The sequence below is a fragment of the Pantherophis guttatus genome, chromosome 1, assembly GCF_059756535.1.
Source record: "Pantherophis guttatus breed Tessera chromosome 1, ASM5975653v1, whole genome shotgun sequence".
Classification (NCBI taxonomy): Eukaryota; Metazoa; Chordata; class Lepidosauria; order Squamata; family Colubridae; genus Pantherophis; species Pantherophis guttatus.
This window is the reverse complement of record NC_142063.1, coordinates 280,838,543-280,862,292: the sequence shown is the minus strand read 5'-3', so window position 1 is coordinate 280,862,292 and position 23,750 is coordinate 280,838,543. Positions and strand designations below refer to the sequence as shown.

Genomic DNA, 23,750 nt, shown 5'->3' with positions numbered 1-23,750 from the left:
CTTTAGTAAATATATTTGAAAGGGAAGGGATACTACATCATAGAAACTTTTAGGAAGATAATTTAGTAACTTCATGTTAATTCCATGAACAAAACAAACTAGAAAAGTACAGGATGAAAATGCCTAGAGTTTGCAATTCTCAAAACAGTAGACATCATGATTACTTTCCACCTATATAAGTATTCAAAGTCTTGGCACTATCTCAGCATAGGTAGAATCAAGGCATAATTTCTGCAGTACAAAATACTCTTTGTATATCATCTTGTGAAATAAACATGGTTAAGAGTAATCCAATTTTTAGAAAAGTTGGAACAATAATCAGTGGAGAGAAATTAGTTCTATTGTGTTCAAATAATAAGATTATCATTGAAACAGAGCAGAGAGAGTAGAAAAAGGCTACTGTCCATATAAATAAGTTTCTTACTGTTATTATTGAGATTCTAATGGCTCATCTTTAATGCAATATGTGTCTTGAGGATCAGATCAAAATGGCATATTTTAAACAGTTTTTGTAAACTGTACACATACCATAACATAATGCAAATCCTGTTTTGTGGGTGGAAAACAAGAATTTCTTCAGGAAAAATTGGTAACCAAGAATATTCAGGCAAAAAGCTTTCTTGCAATTTGAGAAAAAGGACTATGAAAAATACCATTCCTAGACATGTGGTAGCCAAGCCTAACTCTGATCTCTTATTAGATTCATTTAATTCCAGGGCGATTTACTTAGACACAATGAAATAGATGGAGTGAGGAAAGACTCCGTGAAGATGTGTGCATCAGGAAACAGACTAAAGCATAACTGCTTGTTCTATGTGCTGTTCTGGAATAGCAGTAAACCAAAAGCAGCCTAATACCAGCTGATAGCAAGGCTTCCTTTGAGCACATGCATAGAAAATCAAAGTGAATCTTGATTGATTACTGAAATCAGTTTAATCAACTAGTTTACTTATTTGGGTTTTTTAAAATTGATACTATATTGTTATGTATCTCTGAAGATAACTTGTATAAATTGGAAAGCATGTAGAGATGAAGAATGGGAAAGCAGAAAAAGACTTTTTAGACTTTTTAATGTAATTTTGATTTACTTTGATAATATAATCAGATACCTTTTTAAGCAACTCTTGATATTGTTTTGATAACTTAATTTGTAATCATGTTCTTGTATATTATCTAGAAGATATAAGATCAGGCAATATTTGAAAATGAAATGTTTGCCATAAGTGATAGAAATGAACTGTTTGTTATTTCATATACATTGGTTTCTAAACAGCAATAGCGCACTTAAATCTATTGTCTAATTTGTAAGGCAAATAAAAAGCATATAATTGTTACATCTCATCCACATATTCAGTTAGCACACTAGGAATCTATAATATGGCATGTTGAAATATTGATATAACACATGGGAAAGCTGATAACTAATATTCCATTAAAGAAGAGTGTCCTACTGAATTGTTCTTAGCTCTATGCTGGCCTTATGTTTGAGATTGGCTGGCTCGATTTGCCTAATATATAATTTAAAATTTTATTCTTTGACTTTTAAGAATGTGCACAACTTGCTTCTGTATAAATAAAACCCAACAAATGCAGAGAGCAATTAAAGATTACAGAATAAAAAGAAAGATTGCGCTGAATAAGAATGGTAAACAACAGACTATCAAATATGAATTCAAAGTGCATTATTTAAAATAAAAGCATAGATTGAGAGTAAAATATGCAGAGAAGTATGTAAGGTATTACAATTGGGTATCCTTGGCAGTGATGGAGTCTTTGGAATCTGCAGATCTTCAGATACCAGTGTAGCCATCTTAACTGCTACTTTTCATAATTGAGGACATTCAACCATCACTGAACTGAAGGACTGATAGAGGAAATGGAACTATTTTTAATAAAATGACTTGGGCAAAGGTGGAATTCAGACTGCTTTTCCTGTGTATGTGCACTTGCATAGCTTCTGAGTCACTACAATATATGGCAACCATTGCAATCCTTGGCCCCATTATATTTCCATTTTCTGTCTAGATGCTTTTTAATGTAGTGATAAACAATAATTTTCCTGTAAAATGTGCAACTTGTGCCAAAAATAAGATAAAACCTACAATTTGCTAAGAAAAAAAACCATAAGCAATATTTTATATCTAATTCAATAAGGTATGTTTTCTGAGTGAAGGTACAGGGCCCAGCATCCAGTGCATTATCCCGTAATTCATGGAAGAATTTAGATATATATATATATATATATATATATATATATTTTGCTGCGCCCCATGTTTACCGTAGGTCTCCGCCAGAGAGGCGAGCTAAGGCAGTGTGGTAAAGAGGGCGAGGCTATATAAGAGGCGCGCGGCGGGGGCGGGCTGAGCGTAGCGTTACGTGCTCGAGCCCGTGAGTCGCGCTCCTCGTTCCTGCCTCGCGAGCCTCGGTGAAAGGATTTGGCGCCAGGCGGATCTCTTTCTGCAGCTGCCGCAGCCATACGAGCCAGCCGCCTACGCCCAGACCGCATCGAGTTCCTGCCGTCGCCGCTGCCGCCATGAGCTGCTCGCCGGTGAACGTGAAAAAGTTGAAGGTGTCCGAGCTCAAGGAGGAGCTGAAGAAGCGGCGCCTCTCCGACAAGGGCCTCAAGGCCGAACTCATGGAACGGCTCCAAGCCGCGCTCGACCAAGAGGAGGCCGGCGGAGGGGGCTTAGCCAGCACCGAGCCCGGCAATGGCAACATCGAGGAGTTGGGAGAAGCCGCTCCGGGCGGCGGAGGTGCCCAGGAGCAGTTGATGGCTTCGGGAGGCGGAGGCCCCGACCAGGCCGCGGCCTGCGACGACGATGAGGAGGCGGAGTTCGGCGGCAGCCAGGGAGAGGAGGAGGAGGAAGAAGGCATGGAGTTGGGCGAAGAAAATGGTGAAGGGGTAGCCGCTGGTGAAGAAGAGGCGGCCGACGATCTAGAAGACGACGAGAACGGCGACGACCAAGGCTTTCAGGAGGGGGAAGATGAGGAGGAAGACGCCGCCGCCGCCGCCGGCGCGTCCACCACTAGCAGCAGCGGGAACGCCAACGGCCATGGCGCCGTGGGGAAAGAATTGTCTGGCAAGGGCGCTGCCGCTCCAGAGGCCTCGGCTTCGACTCCTGCATCCTCGGGTCAGCCCGGCGCCAAGCAGCTTTCGCCCACCCAGCAGCCGCAGCAGCAGCAAAAGCCCGGAGGGCCCGCTCGCCCTGCGGGTGAGTAGTTCGCGGAGCCCAGATGGGCGGAGGCGGTTGGTAGCTTCTTCACGGGGTCGGGGAGCGCCGCCATCTTCTTTTCTTTCGGCGGCCGCGGCAACTCGTCCTTCGGGGATTTCCAGGCCTCGCGCGCCGCGTGTTTCGGAGGGGGAGGGGCGCTTGCGCCATTTCGCGAGAGCAACGAGGAAGGGGCGCGGGGGAAGGGCGGCCCAGAGGAGCCGCTGGGGCGCGCTGTGGAACGCGCGCGCGCGGGGGGGGGGAAGCGTTTGTGCGCTTTGCGTCACATCCGCTCGCGAGGCTCTGAGAGCTCGCGTTCAAACGCGATATACAATGGAGGCGGGCGAATCCTTTTCTTCCGATGTAGGCCTTGCGCACCGGCTTGTTTCTTTGGGTGAGAGTTACCAGGTCTCTTTGGAGCCGCCTTCAAATTTAGTGAGCGGAAATGATGCCCGAAGCCACGAAATGGCCGGCTAGTTCTGGAAATGAAACGGAAAGCGGTGGGTTGTTGCTTAGTCAGCGGCAGGGCGTATCTTTTCCAGAGCAGGATTTTTGTCCTTTTGCATTCCACTATATTGTTTCTAATGTACTTTTTTTTCCCTCCAAAAATTCCAAGGGGAAACTAAGTCTGAACAAAAACCTGGTGAGAAAAAAAGGGGAGTGAAAAGACCACGGGAAGATCATGGACGAGGCTATTTTGAGTATATTGAAGAAAACAAATATAGCAGGTAATAAGTGGTATTTAATTTTTTTTAATGAAATACTTAAATGTTTTCTGATAGTTGAATTCAAGTGCCTTTTTTAATTGATCAGGGCCAAATCACCACAGCCACCTGTTGAAGAAGAGGATGAACACTTTGATGACACAGTGGTTTGTCTTGATACTTGTAAGTAAAAAAAAGTGCTGGTCTCTTAAAAGTCTTCTTTGGTAAGACTTTGAGGATCTACTTATGCTTATTACCACACCTGAGGTACAATTTCTGCTTTTATTTGAATTGATTGTTCAATGTCCCTTACTATTGTAATTTATCAAGATTGTTTAGAAATGGGATAATGATGAAAAGCCAAATAAGAAAGTGGTGCATACATAGGTATAGATTGAATGTATTTTGTACCTATGCCTAACTTTATCTTTTAAAATTAATTATGTTTCCAGCATCTATATTAGTCTCTGAATTATCATTTCTCCTTCAACAGTGGGTTGCTACACAGTTCTAATAAATATATTTCATCACTCCTACATTCTGAAGTTTGAGCTAGTAGGAATTATTCAATGGTACATGGATGTAGGATTGTAGTTGTAATACACATAAAACGGATATATTTTAGAGCTTTCCTTGGAAAATCTTACTGTAGTCATTCCGAATACTTTTATGATATGGCCATTTGAACTAAAATATCAGCTGCTTATATTCAAGTTATTGTTATAGAGAAATTGTAGTTTATATATTCCCATCAAAGCCAATATGATGCAAAATACTAATTACTGGTGAATTTTTAAAATACCATTTTCCATAAAAAGCTAGTGGTATTTTATATTGTGGGTACCACTTTCAGAGCTATAATAAAGTATTATTAAATGCTGGAACAAAGCACATAAGCCTGCATTGGTAAAGTATTGCAAACTGATAGAAACCAGTTTAAAAATATGTGTATCAAGTTTATGGTAAGTTAGATTTTTCTTTGCTGCAGGTTCCTTCAGTTTTGTCATGCTATCTTGTCCATGAATGGTTTAATTGATATGTGATAAAAGCTCGTATAAAAAAAAGTGTACCTAATATATGGAGCATGGCTATTGAAGAAAAAAACTATTACTTCTGTTTTATAAAAGAGCCTATTTGCTTGCATGTTCACTGTAGTTTTGAATGAACAGTGAGCTTGATTTTGGGATAGAAAGCCACTAGATCCAGGGAGGCTTAGTTCTGAAGAAGTATAATTTACAGGCCTTAAGTCCTGTTAAGGGGCCAACGTTATAACTTGGCGTTAAAGGCAGAAATATTCTGAATACCTTAATATCAAATTATGCTGCTTTGAGTGAAATCCGATAGTATCTGTCAAAAGAAGTTGAAATTGATGAAAGATATTTTTCTCTGAACCCATCTATAAATCTCAAGGTACCCCAAAAGTTGAAAATGATATAGAAGTTTTTGGAAACACGGAAAGGAAATACTGTCATTTCATACAATATGGATAGATTAGTGTAAAAATGTAAAAACCAAGTTATCAAACATTCTAAGTTATCGGAAACCTAGTTTTAGCTGTTGTGTATGACTTATATCTATAATATGTTTCTAGGTTAACATCAATTTGGGAAGTTTGTGATTATTATGATGTTCTTTGTTAAAGCTTTTAAAGCACCAATTGAAAATTGCTTAACATGACACCTAAGTTGTCTTGAAAGCCATCTTGTGTACTGTTTTAATTTTCTGCTATATTAGACATAACAAAACATACAAAGGAGCATAACGCCAAAGGAAATTTGGGCAAATTTTTGGCATTTATTTTGCTACTAGTGTTGTGTCCACTATCCTGTGCTGGATAAATGTTAGTGAACACACAGAAGTTAGATAAGGAACTACAGCAAATTATTTGCTTACTGCAACCTAATTGAAATTGTTTACATAGTTATCTGAGTATTGATCCAGGATGCTCAACAGAACTCAAAATCTGATTCACGGAGCTTTAAAAGCTCTTGGTCAAAGGTAACTGCTTTGTAAATAAAGGATATGAAATAATTGATACAAGGGCAACTTGAACGTTGACTTTCTGTGAATTGTTGTTAAAAAGAGTTTGGAAAATTTTACAAGTCATCCAACCATCAACTAATGGGCAGATCATCTATTTTATATCCACATTTGTTTAAATGCATGACAAGCACACTATACCTAAGCTGCATGTAGAAAATTTTAATTCTGGAGTCAATTTAAGTATATTATAAATTGATTTTACTGCTTTGTTTTGGAGCTTTTATAGAGAGGTGGGCTGAATTAATTTACAAATACACCCATGGTAATTCAGAAATACATGCAAGTTGTTTTTAAATCAAAATAATTTGAACCACATTTTTTAAAGAATGCTGTTCCTTTTCATGTCCCAAAGGTGTTTTTTTTTTCAAGAGGGAACTGGACTTTGGTTTTTCTTTGAAGATGTTTTGCTTCAAAGAAAAACCAGAAAGTCCAGTTGCCTCTTGAAAAAAGCACCTTTGGGACAACCATGACCTGGATGACTGAGAATCTCCATAGACATTGTTCATTTTCATGTTTAGAATGTATTACAACAGATTTCAACTGTACCCCACCTCCCCCCTTTTTTTGGGACAGATAACTGTGACCTACACTTTAAAATCTCAAGAGATCGTTTTAGTGCTTCTTCATTAACTATGGAAAGTTTTGCCTTTCTCTGGGCTGGAGGACGAGCGTCCTATGGAGTTTCGAAAGGAAAAGTCTGTTTTGAGATGAAAGTAAGTGAAATTAATAGTAGTGTTAGGTGCTCATTGACGCTGAAAGTGTTTTTGCTGAAATACAACATGTAAAGGCAAAGAAGATACTTTGTTGGTATCCGAAGATGATATGAATATGTACCAGGCTTAATTAAAAATTAATAAAGAGTGTAATAACCCCCTTTGCTTTTAAATAAAAAGCTTACCAGAAAAGAATTGTTGGCTCTTGGGAAGAATGTATATGATTAATCTTAAATTCAATATCAACAGTTTATTAAAATAATTAAAATGTGGACTTCTGTGTAACCAATATAGCATCATTCATACACAAGAGGAAATGTGTCTTTGAGTTCAGGTTTGCAAAAATAGCAAGAAAAAGTCCATGCAAAAAGCAGTTATGTTCAATATACATATAGCATGAAAAGTGGGGAGGAAAGGTGTGCATGTCTGGCTGAAATTCTGAAGAGAAATCACAGGTGGTATAATATATTTTTAGCTGTTTTTATTGTCAAAACTAAATATTATTTTCTGTGAAATAGGTAACTGAAAAAATTCCTGTTAAGCATCTGTATACAAAAGACATTGACATACATGAAGTGAGAGTTGGCTGGTCACTAAACACAAGTGGGATGCTCCTTGGTAAGATTTTTTTTCCTGGTTTTTCTGTGGAGTTAAGCTCCTGCCATTCTGAGATGAGAGGACAAACTTCAGTTTTTAAAAAAAAAAAAAAAAAAACTTTGGTTAATTATAGCCTGTTTGACATTGATTACATTTTATTTATATAACAAATTTACCTAAGTGTACCTATGATAGTTGGCCAGTTAGGCATCTTTGGTCCTCTTCCCCCCTCTCCTATTCTTGGCTAAACATTTATTCTTCGGTTCTCTTAGTAAAGGGAAGATGAAGCAGCTTTTATGTGATCTGCTATATTTTATATACATGCTAAGGTATACAAATCTTTTGTCTTGACGTTTTAAGTTACGTTGGTGTTCTTACAAAGTTGAAATATTCATGGATATGATTTGCACCTGAAACTAGATTTTGTATTCACAAATTAGATTGTGTTAAGCTTCCAAGGCACACAATAGTGATTAAAATGTTATAAAAATCAACATCAAGTTACAAAAAAAGTTTAAACAAAAATTTTTACTTTTGGAAGTTCTGCATTGGAATATAGAAAGTGTAGCTTCTATGTAGGATAATACTGGAAGGAATTTTTTGTACATAAAAGTGTTACAAGTAATAACACTTAGAACACCACTGATTTTTGTCAAGTTTAGCTCTACTCTCATTTACCTTCTTGACTCCCTTTAAGATAATGGGTTTACTGGTGAGTGCTTGTGAAAAACAATTTTTCAGAGATTGGCATAGAGTGCTAGAGAGAATCTCATTGGAGAGAAAACAATGGAGTTTGTTCCATTGTATAGGCATTTTAACACCCCTCCCTGCCAAAAACCTATAGCTTTTTTTCTCCAATATATAATTTGCCTTGTGCCATTAGTAGTAAGTTTTCGTGTTTTCTACAGTTTGAAAGCCTCATCTGCAATTGTTCACATTTATTAGGTGAGGAGGAATTCTCTTATGGATACTCATTAAAAGGGATAAAGACATGCAATTGTGAGATTGAAGATTTTGGTGAGAAATTTGATGAAAATGATGTGATCGGATGTTTTGCTGTAAGTCTTCATTATCTTATTAGGATTGTACATGTTCCATATTTGCTGTTGTGTATTTGCAATTTTTAATAATTGGAACAACTAACTGGATAACTTTATTACAGTAACAAAAATTTTCTGGAAAATTTAGGAAAGTTCCCTTTCCTTTTAAGCCTGCTGAATTTTTTCTTGTACCATGTCATTCCAAAGACAGTTTCCACAAATAAATCTTCTGAACTGGAAGTTATTTGAGATGTTCAGGAGATAAATATTAAAACAATATATTTCATCTGGAACCTCATGTTTTAATTTTCTGTTTGGCAAATTTACCTAATAGCACTGAACCACTTTGAAACGATAGTCAGGGAGGAGCATTGTCTAAAGTTAACCAAAACACTCCTGTATAGATCAGAACATTTTTCAGACTCGAATGTTTGTCTAGTTTTATTACAGCTTTATTTGACCTTCAGTCTAAAATTTACTGTTAAATCTTAACTAATAATCTGTTTAGATTTATGGTTTCTTTCTGATAACTTAAACTACTGAGGATTTGCCATTATGTTAATAAAATATTTTTTGTTATGGCAGAATTTTGATGGTGATGAGGTGGAACTCTCTTATTCAAAGAATGGGCAGGACCTTGGAATTGCTTTCAAGATCCCTAAAGAAGTTCTTTCTGAACGGCCCATTTTCCCACATGTCCTCTGCCATAATTGTGCAGTGGAATTCAACTTTGGCCAGAAGGATGAGCCTTATTTTCCCATACCAGAGGGGTATACATTCATCCAAAATGTTAATCTGGAAGATAGAGTTAGAGGACCTAAAGGACCAGAACATAAGAAAGATTGTGAAGTAAGTAATAGCCCGTTTTTGAACTAATATAAAACTTAATCCTTTCACGAGGAAGGATTGTTTTTTATACTACCTACTGTGTCCTGCAATGCCGAAGGTGTCTAGTGCAAGCTTATCTACCCAAAGTCAAAGTCAAACCTACCAAAGTCAAACTTTTGGGTAGATAATGAAGTATTTTATTTTGAGGCCTTATAATTAAAATCATGACTAAATTTTCATTAGGTGGTCATGATGATTGGTTTGCCTGGGGCTGGGAAGACTACATGGGTCACCAAACATTCAACAGATAATCCTGGAAAATACAACATCCTTGGAACAAATACTATTATGGACAAAATGATGGTGAGATATTGCTCTACTAATTTATTGCACAATTTTATACATAGAAACTTTAGATTGTTGTAAATAATCTGGCAGTGGAGTTACAGGTCATTTGGTTGACTAGTCTTATCAGTTGTGCTTTTCATTGAGGATGTGACATTACTGGAAAGGGGAGGGACAGTTGTTCACGTGAGTTGGGAATTCACTAAATTGCTCATTCTTATATTTGGAAATGTGGCTGTTAATGTGTTTTAGATTCTCGATTGAAAGGTAATATTAAAACTACCCTGGCTGTTCAGATGAACAGTTCTTTTTGATGTTTATTTGACGTTCCAGTAATTAGTGTTTCTGATTTGAAAGATGTTGCAATTGGCTAATCAAATCGACACTTTGAAAATAAATTGGATAGCATGTTTAATTCTTAAGATTTGGTGTCTTTAGAGAAAGGATAAAGTGGCTTTATTTTTGACATTTTAATAAGCTTAAAATGGATAAAACAGTAAACTTAAAATCAGAAATGATATATATGCTACTTTGATTTTTATAGGTTGCAGGTTTTAAGCGGCAAATGGCTGACACTGGAAAACTTAACACACTGCTTCAAAGAGCGCCTCAGTGTCTTGGCAAATTTATTGAGATTGCTGCTCGTAAGAAACGGAACTTTATTCTGGATCAGGTATGGGGGCTAGAATTCTTTGTTACTAATGCAATTAAGCTGCAGTTTAAGTAAGGGGCATATAGTCTAAACTTCAGTGGGAAATAAGTATTTGATGCATAAAGTTGAAATTACAGCAATTGTGTTCAAAATACAGTTAAAATCGGGGAAAATGGTTACCCTAGAATCTCGGCCTAACGTACATAACTTCCTTCTACTTGTAAACTTCATTGCATTATACATATGGAGGTGAAATCTAAGCACACTAATTTAACTTAGCTCTAACAATGACAGCTACGTGTAGTAAGTTACTGCATTTTTTTCAGACAAATGTGTCTGCAGCTGCGCAGAGGAGAAAAATGTGCCTGTTTGCAGGCTTCCAGCGCAAAGCAGTTGTTGTTTGCCCAAAAGATGAAGACTACAAGCAAAGAACACAAAAGAAGGCAGAGGTGGAGGGAAAAGATCTTCCAGAGCATGCAGTGCTCAAAATGAAAGGCATGGAACATAATCTATACTGTGTTCTAGGATGTTGAGTATCTGTTTAAAGGAATAATGTAAAATCTATAAAGATTTCAAAATTTCTTGCCTTAAACAATTAATGCCTCTTTAAAAAAAAAAACTGGAAGACTTCTGTAACTTTGTTAAGACAACACTATATTGTGTTCCCTCTGCTGCAGTCCTTAACACTATTCAGTCATGATATGCTTCATGCAGATGCACAAAGCTGTCTTGGCATTAAAGTGCCCTAGAAAACGAAGCTGAACATGTTTAGTGGACATGTATTCCCAGTTCAACCTTATAGGGAGAATGTGTCAAGTGTTCGAGAATCTTGCTCTTAGCATCTTGAGTTGAAGATCACCTGTCTTATATTCCTTTTATATAGGAGGGGAACTTTGGCTTATTCTGATGGTTTCAGAAATAAATACTGAATATTGAGGGCTCTCTGTCTTATAGGAAATTTTACTCTGCCAGAGGTGTCAGAATGTTTTGATGAAATAATCTACGTAGAGTTGCAAAAAGATGAAGCCCAAAAACTTCTGGAGCAGTACAAAGAAGAAAGCAAGAAGGCCCTTCCTCCAGAAAAAAAGCAGAATACTGGTTCAAAGAAAAGTAATAAAAAGAGTGGTAAAAACCAGTTTAACAGAGGTGGACAGAGAGGACGTGGTGGATTTAACATGCGTGGCAACTTCAGAGGAGGAGGTAGACAGTAGTGCAATTTGTCCTTCTATGTTCCGTATATTGTAGGAATCATCTTAAATGTCTGATCCTAAAGAAAAGAGTTGTGAAGGATTTACAGCTACCTATATATAGTTCCAGAAAGTTCTCAGGCTCAGACACAAGGCAGTATCAGTATTTGTAAAGTAGGATAAAGACTGCTATGCAGCTGTTGAGTATCCCTTTTGTAAAGAGTGTTTGTCTTGATTCATGGTTAATACAAAAGTGACAGGTGGTGGCTGAAAAAGTTGGGACTTGTCATTTCCTTTCACTATAGTGATTCTTAAAGGAACTCCATTTGGGGTCCTGCAGATGTTTGCCAATTGAGGTTTGGCTTCTAGTTGCAAAGTTCATGGCAACCTGGGTGTTGGGCAGAGGCTAACCAATAAAGGGAAACAGTTGCTTGTAATTGTGTGCCTTTCTGGGTTAATAGTTAAAAAAAATACACAGATACCGAATCAGTAGCATTTTCCCCCCACAGTCCCTGGAAATCGTGGCGGCTATAACAGGAGAGGTGGCAATATGCCCCAGCGTGGAGGTGGAGGTGGAGGTGGCAGTGGTGGAGCCATAGGCTATCCATATCCTCGTGGTCCTGTCTTCCCAGTAAGAGGAGGAGGTGGCGGTGGAGGCTATTCAAACAGAGGAAATTATAACAGAGGTGGAATGCCCAACAGAGGGAACTATAATCAGGTAATGTGTTGTTAGAACCCAGAAGATGGTCTTATTTTCTTGAATAATTTGCTTTCAGTAATCAATCTAGATTTAATTATAAATAATATGTTGCTCTTACAACTAAACTTGAAGGAGCCTGTTGCTGATAGTATGTCTAAAGTTTTAAAATTTATAACATTTCAGTTACTTTTACTTTGAATCAGGATTTTTTTTCTTACATGCTTTACCTGATTCCAGTGATATCTAATTAAGGAATGATATCCATACTCATTTATTTGTAATGCCATTTTGTGTGCAGTTTTAATCAAGACTCCAAATTATTAAGATGATAAAGACATAGACATATAACATAAATGCATCCAAAGAACAGTTGAGCACCAGCCACATTTAATGTTAATACAAGTGTGCAATCAGTTGTTTTCCAAATCCCTACTTTTTTTCCAAATAAGCTAAATGGATCTAGTCACAAACTGTTAACTTGTAAGTTGAGTCAGGTTTTTTTTTTTTTTTTTTAAAAGTACATTTTAACATGCTTTTAACATGCTCTTAGTAATAAGTTTAGCATTTTCTTAATAGACAGAATTTATATCTAGCTGGCGTACAAAAACCTTTTCTCAACTAAAACAACTTGATTGGATTGACAGATTAGTGTTCAACAGATAATCCAAATTAATCCATTTCTTCTTTTGCTGCAGAATTTCAGAGGAAGGGGAAACAATCGTGGCTACAAAAATCAATCTCAGGGCTACAACCAGTGGCAGCAGGGTGTAAGTATGCTTCTCAATTTTAAATAAAACATAATTTTTGTTTGCATATACTTCATTCTTCCTTTTTATAAGACTCCTAAATAAGACATACATTTAAATTTGACATAACTGTGTTCTCTTTGTTCTTTTTCAGCAATTCTGGGGTCAGAAGCCATGGAGTCAGCATTACCACCAAGGATATTATTGAATTCCCAAATAAAAATGAACTGATCCATATTTCTTCAAAACCTTCACAAGAAATCGACTGTTTTCTTTAATAGGCTAACTTTTTAAACATTCCACAAGAGGAAGTGCCTGCAGGTTCCTTTTTTAGAAGCTTTGTGGGTTTTGGTTTTTGGTTTTTTTTTTTGTACATTTTTAATTGCAGTTTTAAAGTGAATCTTAAAAGAACCTCAGCATTGTGCACGATGAGCGAATGTGTCAGTATTTCAGGGTTCTTACATTTTATCTGTAAAATGTGATTTTTTTTACCACAACAAAAGTAAAATGTTGCTTTGTATCTGGTGTCCTCTGATTAAAGATTTTTTTCTCCCCCTCCCCCTCAATTTCTAGGAAACAGTCGTGAGTCATCAAAACAGAATATTTAGCAACCAGGCTTTTTTGTGCCCCCCCCCTCCAAAATACAATGTAAATAACATTCATTACACTCCATCTTCCACTCCATCCTCTCTACAGAGTTTTTAGGTATGGAAGAGGGAAGAAAAATCAAAACAGTCTTGGCAATAAAGGGATATTCTTTTTTCTTTTCTTTTTTAATTTGGCAATGTTTTTGAAGAGACAAAACCTTAAAGCTAAATAGTGATGGTGGAGTGCACATCTAACCTGGTTGCATTTATCTGTAGAGACTCAACTTGTGAAGGTACACACCATCAACTTTTTCCATTGTTCTGCATTTTGATTCTGAAAAAGCTGGCTCTGCCCATTTCTTATTAAACAAACTTGTTGTAAATCCAGTTGTCTAATGGGATCTATATGAAGTTAGCTGTGTGTCTGTAACCCTTTCCCCACAAATACTGTGTATTTAGTGTGCTTGTAGTAGTATACTCCACCATTTTGTAAACAAATGAAATTGTGATTCACCCATTTTATATCTAATTTTTAATCATGTTAGTTTTCAGATGGGTGTGTCTCCTTAGCCTGCTGATTTACTTTAAAGAAAGTGGGTGGAGAAATTAACTTTAGCCGTTTGTTTGCAATAAAATAAAATCATTTTACTCTTACTCTGGGATTCTCACCACATTGGTCTAAAATCCCTTTAATGAAACAGTTAGCTTCAATGTTTAAAGTAATCTGATTTCTGAGAAGGTTCAACATGTATGCTCTCCACATCCTATGATATAGGGGAGAGAACCCTACACAAATTGTCATTTTAATAGAAAATATGGAAATATGCCTGTTTATTATTTTTGCATTTTGAATTCCTGTGTTGCAAGTTACTACACTGAAGCTGATAATGGCTTTTTTATGTCCACTAATAGTGCTTAAACTCCTAACTTCATTACCAGAATTTTGCAGAACTGTGACTACAGTTTAATATACGGTAGATGAAATTAGTTGCAGAGAAGAATTGCTTTGGGAGGGTGGGTACAAGTGAATAATTGAATTTAACAGGAGTAAAATGAAAGTGGACATTTTTGTGCATTTTATCGTGAATTCCATTAAGTTGGCAGTCATGGTTTGCATGTACTATCTTCAGCATTTCTAGTTCTTGGGAAACATGTTATCCATAGATTTTAATAGCTTTCAGCAAAATACTGATGTCCTTGAAAACAAGTAATAGAATTTATTTTGATTGAAAAAAAATGTTTCCCAAAATGCACTTGGCCTTAATAAATTTTAGGCACGCCTGAGAATCATTTCTCCCTAATTTATTTGTTGTATTTTGTGCCTTTCCCTTCTATTCCTCTCCCCTTCGTATTTGGGCTAAGAAAGGTTTTGGGATGCTTTGGATGGATTTTTGGGAGCTTAGTGCATGCATTCTGTTCAGACTTAGTATTATTCCTACAATATTTACTAACATGAACAAGTTATTCCTAGATATGCTTTACTAGAAAACTGCTCTATGAAGCAACCTGCATTCGTGAGGCTACGCAATATGATATCTGTGGACATGATAATATCAAAATTGGTTTTCTGTACAGAAAGCAACTTTTTTGTGAAGGATGTGTGTGTTCTTAAAAAAAAAAGCCTTTGGGACAGTAGAAAACATTTGGGAAGCTACTTTAGTTTTTGAAAAGAAAGTTTGGGGGAAGCCATCGTACACACTACCTAATTTCACAATTCTCTTGGCTTTGGCTCAAGGAGCAGGTGGCAACATGAGCATGTTGATCTTTGCACATATCCACTTTGTGCAGCACGTGTTGGTCCTATTTCCAGATCAAGAGATGTATTTCATGCCTTAGTTGCTTCCTAGTTAGATTATTACAATGCATTCTCTGGGCATGCACTTGAAAAACATTTTTAAAAACCAGGTAGTCTAGAAAGTAGCAGTGCAGGCATTCTGCCGCTGTATTTGCTTCCCACAAGTTTCTGAATGCATTGCTGGTTGTCTCCTTTAAACCCTGCATAGCACAAGGCCAAAACAACTGTGAGGGACTGTATTATCACCAGTGGTTTCTCCCTGTTCTACCAGTTCTGCCAGTGTACATATATTCCAGGTCTCTTCTATGAAACAGTAATTCCTTGTGGGACCTAAAAGGCATAGAGCCTTTGTTAGAAGTCTTCCTTGTGGAAAAGGTTCCTGCTGAATTTCAGGTGGTCCCCAATTTTCTTGGCTTCCCAGAAGACCTGAAAACCATGCTGCTTTTTTCAGGCTTTAGGGCCAAGATGCTAGCAAGTCCCTTTGTGTATTGCTACGTTTTAGTTTTGGTGCAGATACATATTTTACCAGTCATATTTATTTTTTATACATTAACTTTTGTGCTTTGTTAGCTAAGTTCAGACAGACTGCCATATACATTTTCAAAATAAGTAACAAGTGTGTTGTAGGCCAGCTATCCCCAACCTTTTTCGACACCAGGGATTGGTTTCGTGGAAGGTAATTTTTCCACAGCTTGGGAGGGATGGTTTTGCTTGCTCAACTCCTGCTCACCTCCAGTTGTGCAGCCAGGTTCCTAATTGGCCACGGACTAAAACCCCAAATGTAGAACGTAAGTACTGTTCTATCAGTTTACAACTTTGGCTGGAAATGGAATTGACCAATTACTTTTTCTCTAGGTTCCCAAAAACAGTGCTTTTATAACAAAATAGACCAGGCTCCTCAAAATGTCCTGGAGTGTTTCATGCCATGTTCTAGTGCTATATAAGAGTTAAAGTCAATTGGGGTTGGGAGTCCATGGTTAAAGTCCCATTCTTAGCCAAAAAGTTTGCTGCGTGACTGGACCAATAACTGCTAAATGTACTTCCCAGGTTTGGGAAAATAATACAATGGAATGTAAGCTGTGTAAGATCACCTATTAGTGATTATTTGCCTTTTAATTTGGATTGAGTTTGATTTTCACTGATAGTTGTAAGCTGTCTAGAATCAATGTTTAAGTTGTTGAGATCATACAAAATTAAGTAAATAAAATAGGGTTGGTTGGCTGGCTGGTTAAACAAATCTAGGAACACTTTTTTTCTTACTGAACCATAATAAGATGATAGATTAAAAATGGCTGCTGACATTGTAGAAAGCAAAATCGTAAAGATTTCAAAAAAAAAATTCAAAAATGAAGCAAGGTATTTCAAACAGTATTTTACTATTTTCAAAAATATAAAAATTTTCATGACCAGTTTCTTTACATATGGGGGGGACAAGTATTAGTCTCTGTGAATAGCTATGTAATTGGGAAATCCAGGCACAGATTTTGGAATTGGATATAAGCTCTGTAGAACTGATTGACATGAATAGAAAAAAAATCTATTACTATATTTCCAAATGACAATATAGATGCTAACAATTTACAAAAAATCAGTTGAGCCTAAGTAGGTTTTAAGATTTACCAATAAAGGAAAATATTTGAGGGGTCCTTAGTATTCTCTGAGCTTGTTTCATTAGTGATGATGTTACCTAATTGGGTAATTAAAGGTCTGCAAGAAAACAAGCTCAAAGCACCAATGACCTTATTTAAGATTTAGTAAGATTTAATCATTACAGAATTTGGGATATGTAAAACAGTTCCGTGGTTGCAACTTTATGACTTGGGCAAAGAAACTCAGCAGCTTCTGCTAGATATTTACTACATGATTTCTCTGCACTTGGACAGACTTCATTGGAAAAAAGTACCGCATTAAAAGCATACATTAATATACTGTGTTCTTTACAAATACAAGTACACCAATATGCAGTTAAATGAACACAAGTTTTTCTACCAGGTATACATTTTTTCAATTAAAATTAAGGAAAGGAGACAATCATTTGCTTTTTTAGCAATAAGTTATTTACAAGATCAGTGGGTCATTAAGAGATCAGTAACTATATTCTAGTACATTTTGGTAAAATGTTTTTTCAACTATTGGATCCTTTATAACTGCCATTTTTAAAAAGTGATAGGTAGATAACATGCATGCATACACCAGTTTGATGCAAAGCCTGCAGAAATTATGACTGGTGCAAGCTCATTAGCTACATCATCTGATTCTCATCAGTGGAAATGTTTCAAATAAACCATGTGTATTACTATATATAAATCAAGTGACAATTCTTAGAAACTCAAGGCCTCAGGCACTGCACCTTTACAAATGAAAAATTCTGAAAAGGAAAAAAAAATACAGTATAGCAATTTAGAAAGAGATTGAAATTTACAGAGCAAAGGTATGGCTAACATTAGAATCCGGTAAATATTTTGCATGATCATCAAAGATTCTAGCATTCGAAATATATTTGTACTTTGTAGCATGAGTTCAACCAAACTGCTATTCCATTTCCTATTAAAATAGGTACTGAGAACAGCTGCAGAATTGTGCTCAGAGGTAATAGCTGAGAGAACCTTAAAGACTGCTGTACTTCATTAAGATCAATATACCGTAACCACTACTGTCCTTTAGTTTTGACTATTTTGTCCAATGGATAAAGCTTTCAATGTGCTGTTGCTATATTTTTAATTCATTGCTAGAATGCGCCACTTTGGAAAGATTTCTGCCTTGCTCTCAAAGCAGCATATTTGCATACAAACCAATGGTAAAAAGAATAAAAAACTGAATTTTATAATACAAGACATATTTTATCAAATTACAGTAAAGGTACAGTAAATACACATAATCAGTACAAAATACTTTTAAGGGCATTGCCAAAACTAACGGCTTTTTTCATGATTTGTTTCTCTCTTTGTGGGATCAAACTGAGTGCCTTCAAACAGTATCTTGTTTTTTATCGCTTCTTGAACCATGCGTTGCTGAAACCTTAGTTTTGCATTGTTGTATCTACAATGGAACCTTTAAAAAAGCACACAATTATTATTTATATTTTGTTTGCTTTATAGCAATTAAAAAAACTAGAAGAAAAAAAGCATGATCCCTTTTTTACAGCATATAAGTCCGGCTGTTATCAGACTGACACACATTAAACTTAAAGAACACATGCTACATAACATTTTTCTCTATCCTTTATGCAAAAATATTTTATTGCCATTCATATTTATATATTTCTGTTTTCTGTGCCCGTCCAAAAGTGTCAGACTTCCACCACTACTTGCCATGGAAGCTGTTTCAAACGCCTTCCCCATGCCTACACAAAAAAACAGCACATATGCCTACTCTTTTTTTCATTGCCTTTTTTAAAGAGCAGCAACTAGTTGGAAATTTTAAAAGCTTTTTGGTTACCTAGTTTAAAAAATTTGTATGGTTGCCAATCAAAAAACACAACTCTGGGTGGCTCACAATAAACAATTTCGGAATCACAATTTGATGCCAATTATGAAATCAACCAAGTTCTATATGGAAATTATGGAAGAAAATTTGGTCGTTGTTGCCAATGAGACCAACTGGATATGATGCATGGAAAGTACAATTTTTCCATGTAATAAGGAAATCTTACTACAAATGATAATTAGTAAATAAGTATCAAGTGTGATTACTAATAAAAGTGTAGAAAAAACATTTGCATGGTCAATCTTAAAACATAATTAAAGCTATCATTTTTGAATTATACCCACCAGCATCCTAACGTCGTCACAAAGAAACCTCCTACTCCCAAGTTATAGGATCGTCTCACTTTGCCTGATGATGAGAAAAGAGTTATTTTACTCATAGTGAACATGTATTGATAAGGCAGCAATAACATGAATATAGCAAATCACAGTAAAACATAATCCAAAATAAAGTTATTTTTGAGGTTTAAGGTAACAATAGAATAGATCATTGTTGGAATACTTTAGTTGAATGGGATTTAGTGAAACTGCATTAAACCTGAGATCATTGCCGCAGAACAATTATTTGGAAAGCACAAAGAGCATATTGAATTGATAAAGGAGGAACAGGAGAAACATGCAAACTCTATTGAAATAACTGTCTAGTTAATGACTGCAACAGACTGGTTGATCACTGAATTATTCTTTCACTTAATTTGATCACTAAATTATTCTTTTACTATTAATTTTAATTAATTAACATTTAGAAGTTTAAAATTTACTGCCAATATTCAAAGCTTAGGGATTGTTGACAATATGCACTTTTTCTAGGAAGGAATGCAGAGTGACAGAAGCAAGCACTACTTTGAAAGATGTCAACTGTGTTTATTAAAATGGTGCATAGATGGTAAATAGTAATCTGTGAGAAAGTATGATGGGAAAAAAAAACTTCACACAATCTCATATAATTTATATGTTAACAGATCTTTTTTACTTACTAGTTGCCAAAAAGTGTCCAAGCCCTACACCTAGACCACCCAATATTCCATAAAGAAATGATTCTCGAGCACAAGGAATTTTATAGATTTCCAGCATTTCCTGCAGAAAGGACTGAAAATAAATTAAATACATTATAGTAAAGATATAGCTGGGGATCACCGAATGTAATTTTAAAATGAACAAGAACAATTTCTCTGCATAATAGTTTAAGATCCAATTTCAAAAAAGGCATCAACCTCTGTTACAGTTAAGCATATCAGAGAAATATGGTGAAAACAGCTTTTTTACTGAGCGACAAAGACAGAAAAAAATGAACAGTAAAGTCAAACAACTATTGCAACAAATAAAACTCATTCATTATATGTTACTTGTAATACATTTCTCAGAGATTAAAACTTAAGTTTGGATACAGGAAATACACTTCCTTTGATTCTATTGATTTACAAGTGGTCTCTGATGGTATTAAGTAGATCATGAGCCGGATAGCTCTAATATTACTTTCTTGGTGGATAAGCTGCAGAAGGTGATGATTGGTCATATTAACAGCATATCAACATCAAATTTATATATCTAATGTATAAATTATTCAAATGATTATATTTGGAGCTTTGCGATACAGTGTCATAAATTACTGATAACATCAAATTTACTAGTACAACTTAAATAAAGCCATCTGCATTCTGAATTAGTTTCTGACCATGGACCTCAGTTTTACAAATGGATCATAAAAGTGCTTCATAACTGAGCTGTATTCTTGTTAAGGTTTGGGAAAGGAAATTTAGAGCTTATTTCAGTTTTCATAAATTTTCTACTTTAATATGGTTGGAGAAAATTTTAAAATGTGCTAATGCTTGTAGAAAAATTAGGAGTAGTATGACGTCTGCATTAAGGAATAAACATTTGTTGATAGAAACAAAAATGGCTATAAGAATGCTTTTCCCATTTTGTTATATAGAACTGAGTTGAATATGTCAGTGAAAAAATAAAAATGAAAGCAATTAAATAGGGTAGAATCTATAACATGTATATAACTGGAAGCTAGTCAGAGAATAGAATAGAATTCTTTATTGGCCAAGTGTGATTTCCAACCTGGAAATAAGGAGAAACTTCCTGGAAGTGAGAACAATTAGACGATGGAACAGTTGCCTCCTGGAGTTGTGACTGCAACTCACCATCGCTGGTGATTTTCAAGAAAATACTGGACAGCCATTTGTCTGGGTTGGAATAAGGACTCCTCCCTTGGGTGGGATCGGGGTGAAATCTAGCAGGTTCTGGAAAACCGGTAGTGGAAATTCTGAGCAGTTTGGAGAACCGGGAACAAATTTTGAGTAGTTCGGAGAACTGGAAAATACCACCTCTGGCTGGCCCCCGAGTGGGGTGGGAATGGAGTTTTTGCAGTATCCTTCCCCTGCCACGCCCACCAAGCCACACCACACCTGCCACACCACACCCACAGAACCGGGTGGGTGGGTGGGATGGGGGTTGAGTTAGAATAACTAACGTCCCTTTCAGCCCTGTGATTCTTTATTTAAAAACTGTGTATAGTAAAACAAAACAAAAAAACAGCTATGAATATGAGCTGAATATAAAAATAAATACGTTGTGGAGGTTTGATTGTACAAAAGAATGAATGAGAATTGAATTTTAAGTGTATGGTGTGTAATTGTGCATGTAAAGATATAGCAAAGGGTTGAGAAGAATGGGAAGATGGAGAAAGTTATGGTCCTATGGAATTAATAAGATCGGCAAAAAAATAAAAGGCAAAAAGTTTTCATAACCAAAGGCCACACAGAAAATGGTATATGGATGTGGAGAAAACAATTATTTGCCAGGACGGAAAATATGGATTTAGTGAATGGTGTTCAGATATCACAACTATAATCAAACTTTGGAATTTGCTACTATGAGATATGATGGTGACTTCCAGTTTGTCTGCCTTCAAAAACGGTTTGACCAATTCATGGAAGTCAGACAATCAACGGCTATTAGCACGTGATGGACACTATACCTGTCTTTGAAAGCTATCTGCTGGGAAACTAATGGGTTCCTTTTGCTGTCATTTGGCCACTGTGAGAAGAGACTACTGGACTAGATTGGCCAAGGATCCAATCCACCTTGGCACTACTTATGTTTTTATAATAAATTAGATGTACCTACATTTTTTTCATATCTCCTGAGTTTAATTTCTTCTCTTGTCCTTCCCTTTCTATACTTTGCATAAGATTTCTTACTCTGAACAGAATGTTGTGATAGATATGTGTTGTCTATATTTAGCAATGCTGTATGGATATGCCTGTAATACATTGTCACCATACAAATAAACACATTTACACATTTTAAAATATACATATGCTATATTAAGGATGATCCTTTCCCAAGAGGGTAAAGATCCTTTAAAAGTCTGATATCACATAACAGCCGCTAAGAATTTAAATTACCAGAATGCTGAACATATTATATTTTATAAAAATTCTCTTCATAACAATTCTTCTTTGGAAAAATATAAAGTACATTTGGACATTTTTTTAAAACATCAGAATAATTGGGATCATATCTCCCTAAGGTATTTTTATTACTACACTTTGTATCTCAATAGAATAGAATAGAATAGAATAGAATAGAATAGAATAGAATAGAATAGAATAGAATAGAATAGAATAGAATTCTTTATTGGCCAAGTGTGATTGGACACACAAGGAATTTGTCTTAGGTGTATATGCTTTCAGTGTACATAAGGAGAGTAAAATATATTAATCAAAAATAACAAGATACAACACTTAGTGATAGTCAAGATTACTAATAAGCTATCAAATCATACTGGGAAACAAATAAAAACAATATAAATTGAAAGATACAAGCAACATGGTTATAGTAATAAACGGGAAGAGATAGGTACTAGTAAGGAAGAGAAGAAGAATAGTAATAGAATCTTAGTAAATAATTTGACAGGGTTGTGGGAATTAGTTGTTAAGCAGAGTGATGGCATTCGGGGAAAAAACTATCCTTGTGTCTAGTTGTTTAGGTGTGCAATGCCCTATAGCGCCTTTCTGAGAGTAGAAGTTGAAACAATTTATGTGCAGGACGTGAAGGGGTCTGTAGATATTTTCACAGCCATCAAATACAATTTTGTTGATTTGTATCAACAAATACAATTAATTCAGTTAAGGTTGGCTATCATTCTTTCATTTTTGGTCTTTCCTGCTGATAGCCAAACCCCCTTTAAAATAATGCTGAGCAGCAGGGATTATGGCCGTTATTTTGACATAGGGTCGCTTGGGTGCAAGGGCATTTCCAGAAGCAACTGTCACCAGCCCAACGTGGAAGGGAAAAAAGCAGCCTCTTGTTTTAAGGAGATTTGGCAGATTAAAATTAAATCCAGGTCTCCTACATTTAGCTGTCAAAAGGAGGAGACGAGAGGCCACCGAAACCTTCGTGTTCAGAACTACTGTGTATCTCTGGACGGGGAGAAGAAGATTCGCCTAGCCTGGACTGCTTGAGAAAGTGGCTGTTCACAATTGCAAAGGCGGTACGTTTCGACCAACACAGCCCTTCGGGGTGGTTTGAAGCAATTCGACGAAGAAGCAATTTTCTTTAAAGAAGATTTCACCTCCATTACCTTCTTAGAAATCTTAGTCTCTTCCTCCGTCGCCATCATCAGACAAGCGCCGGGGCTTTTCCCCCAGAACTACGACCAGCGAGTCAGAATGCCGCGATAGGCAGAGAGGCCTTATGCTAAAAAAAAAAAAAAAAAAAAAAAAGCACCGAAACAGCCGCTCTACACACTCGCCTTTCCCGTCCGCCTCCCCCCCACCATCCCCTAACTCGGCCTCTCCTTTATCTCTATGGTGCTAGGAGATTGAACTGCCGCCATTTTAGGTCTAGAGATTGCGAACAGGAATCCTTTGTTCAGTGAGATGGGTCACGGAGCAGCGCGCGCGTGTCGTCTGCATGCACGCGCACGCGCTCCTTCCCGCGCGCCGCTGTGTAGCGTTCCCGTCTCTGAGCTCTCAAGGTGGAGCTGGGAGAGGGCGGGAAAAAGGCATGATAAGAAATGGGAGAGGAACGGGGAAGTTAAGCATAATACACGCTTGGAGGGAGGGGGAGGAGCTATAATCCCCAGTACAGTAAATGCTCTTGAACT

General features: G+C 36.6%; 2 protein-coding genes across 2 annotated transcripts; one reads left to right on the top strand and one right to left on the bottom strand.

Annotated features, from left to right (window-relative positions):
- The first annotated feature begins 2,438 nt into the window (after nucleotides 1-2,438).
- HNRNPU (heterogeneous nuclear ribonucleoprotein U) lies at nucleotides 2,439-14,638 on the top strand. The gene is made up of 14 exons (XM_034428220.3): nucleotides 2,439-3,212; nucleotides 3,826-3,937; nucleotides 4,023-4,096; nucleotides 6,530-6,669; nucleotides 7,188-7,287; nucleotides 8,212-8,324; nucleotides 8,892-9,155; nucleotides 9,378-9,497; nucleotides 10,024-10,152; nucleotides 10,458-10,626; nucleotides 11,086-11,331; nucleotides 11,828-12,036; nucleotides 12,714-12,785; nucleotides 12,919-14,638. Exons 1-14 carry the CDS (start codon nucleotides 2,534-2,536, stop codon nucleotides 12,970-12,972), a joined length of 2,481 nt encoding a protein of 826 aa, XP_034284111.2. The 5' UTR covers nucleotides 2,439-2,533; the 3' UTR covers nucleotides 12,973-14,638.
- Nucleotides 14,639-16,503: 1,865 nt separating this feature from the next.
- COX20 (cytochrome c oxidase assembly factor COX20) lies at nucleotides 16,504-23,652 on the bottom strand. Its single transcript, XM_034428221.3, has 4 exons — nucleotides 23,226-23,652; nucleotides 19,609-19,720; nucleotides 18,917-18,980; nucleotides 16,504-18,197 (listed from the first exon to the last, which is right to left on the bottom strand). The coding sequence occupies exons 1-4, from the start codon at nucleotides 23,262-23,264 to the stop codon at nucleotides 18,059-18,061; spliced, it is 354 nt and encodes a 117-aa protein (XP_034284112.1). The 5' UTR covers nucleotides 23,265-23,652; the 3' UTR covers nucleotides 16,504-18,058.
- Between the last annotated feature and the right edge of the window lie 98 nt (nucleotides 23,653-23,750).

Excerpts from the sequence above, each read along its gene's own strand:
- HNRNPU (XM_034428220.3), top strand. The coding sequence starts at position 2,534 with ATGAGCTGCTCGCCGGTGAACGTGAAAAAGTTGAAGGTGTCCGAGCTC. Across the intron at positions 4,097-6,529 it reads AGTGGTTTGTCTTGATACTT|ATAACTGTGACCTACACTTT; the intron begins GTAAGTAAAAAA and ends TTTTTGGGACAG. Across the intron at positions 10,627-11,085 it reads TGCAGTGCTCAAAATGAAAG|GAAATTTTACTCTGCCAGAG; the intron begins GCATGGAACATA and ends TCTGTCTTATAG.
- COX20 (XM_034428221.3), bottom strand. The coding sequence starts at position 23,264 with ATGATGGCGACGGAGGAAGAGACTAAGATTTCTAAGAAG. Across the intron at positions 19,721-23,225 it reads AGACTAAGATTTCTAAGAAG|TCCTTTCTGCAGGAAATGCT; the intron begins GTAATGGAGGTG and ends ATTTATTTTCAG. Across the intron at positions 18,198-18,916 it reads GTGACGACGTTAGGATGCTG|GTTCCATTGTAGATACAACA; the intron begins GTGGGTATAATT and ends GCTTTTTTAAAG.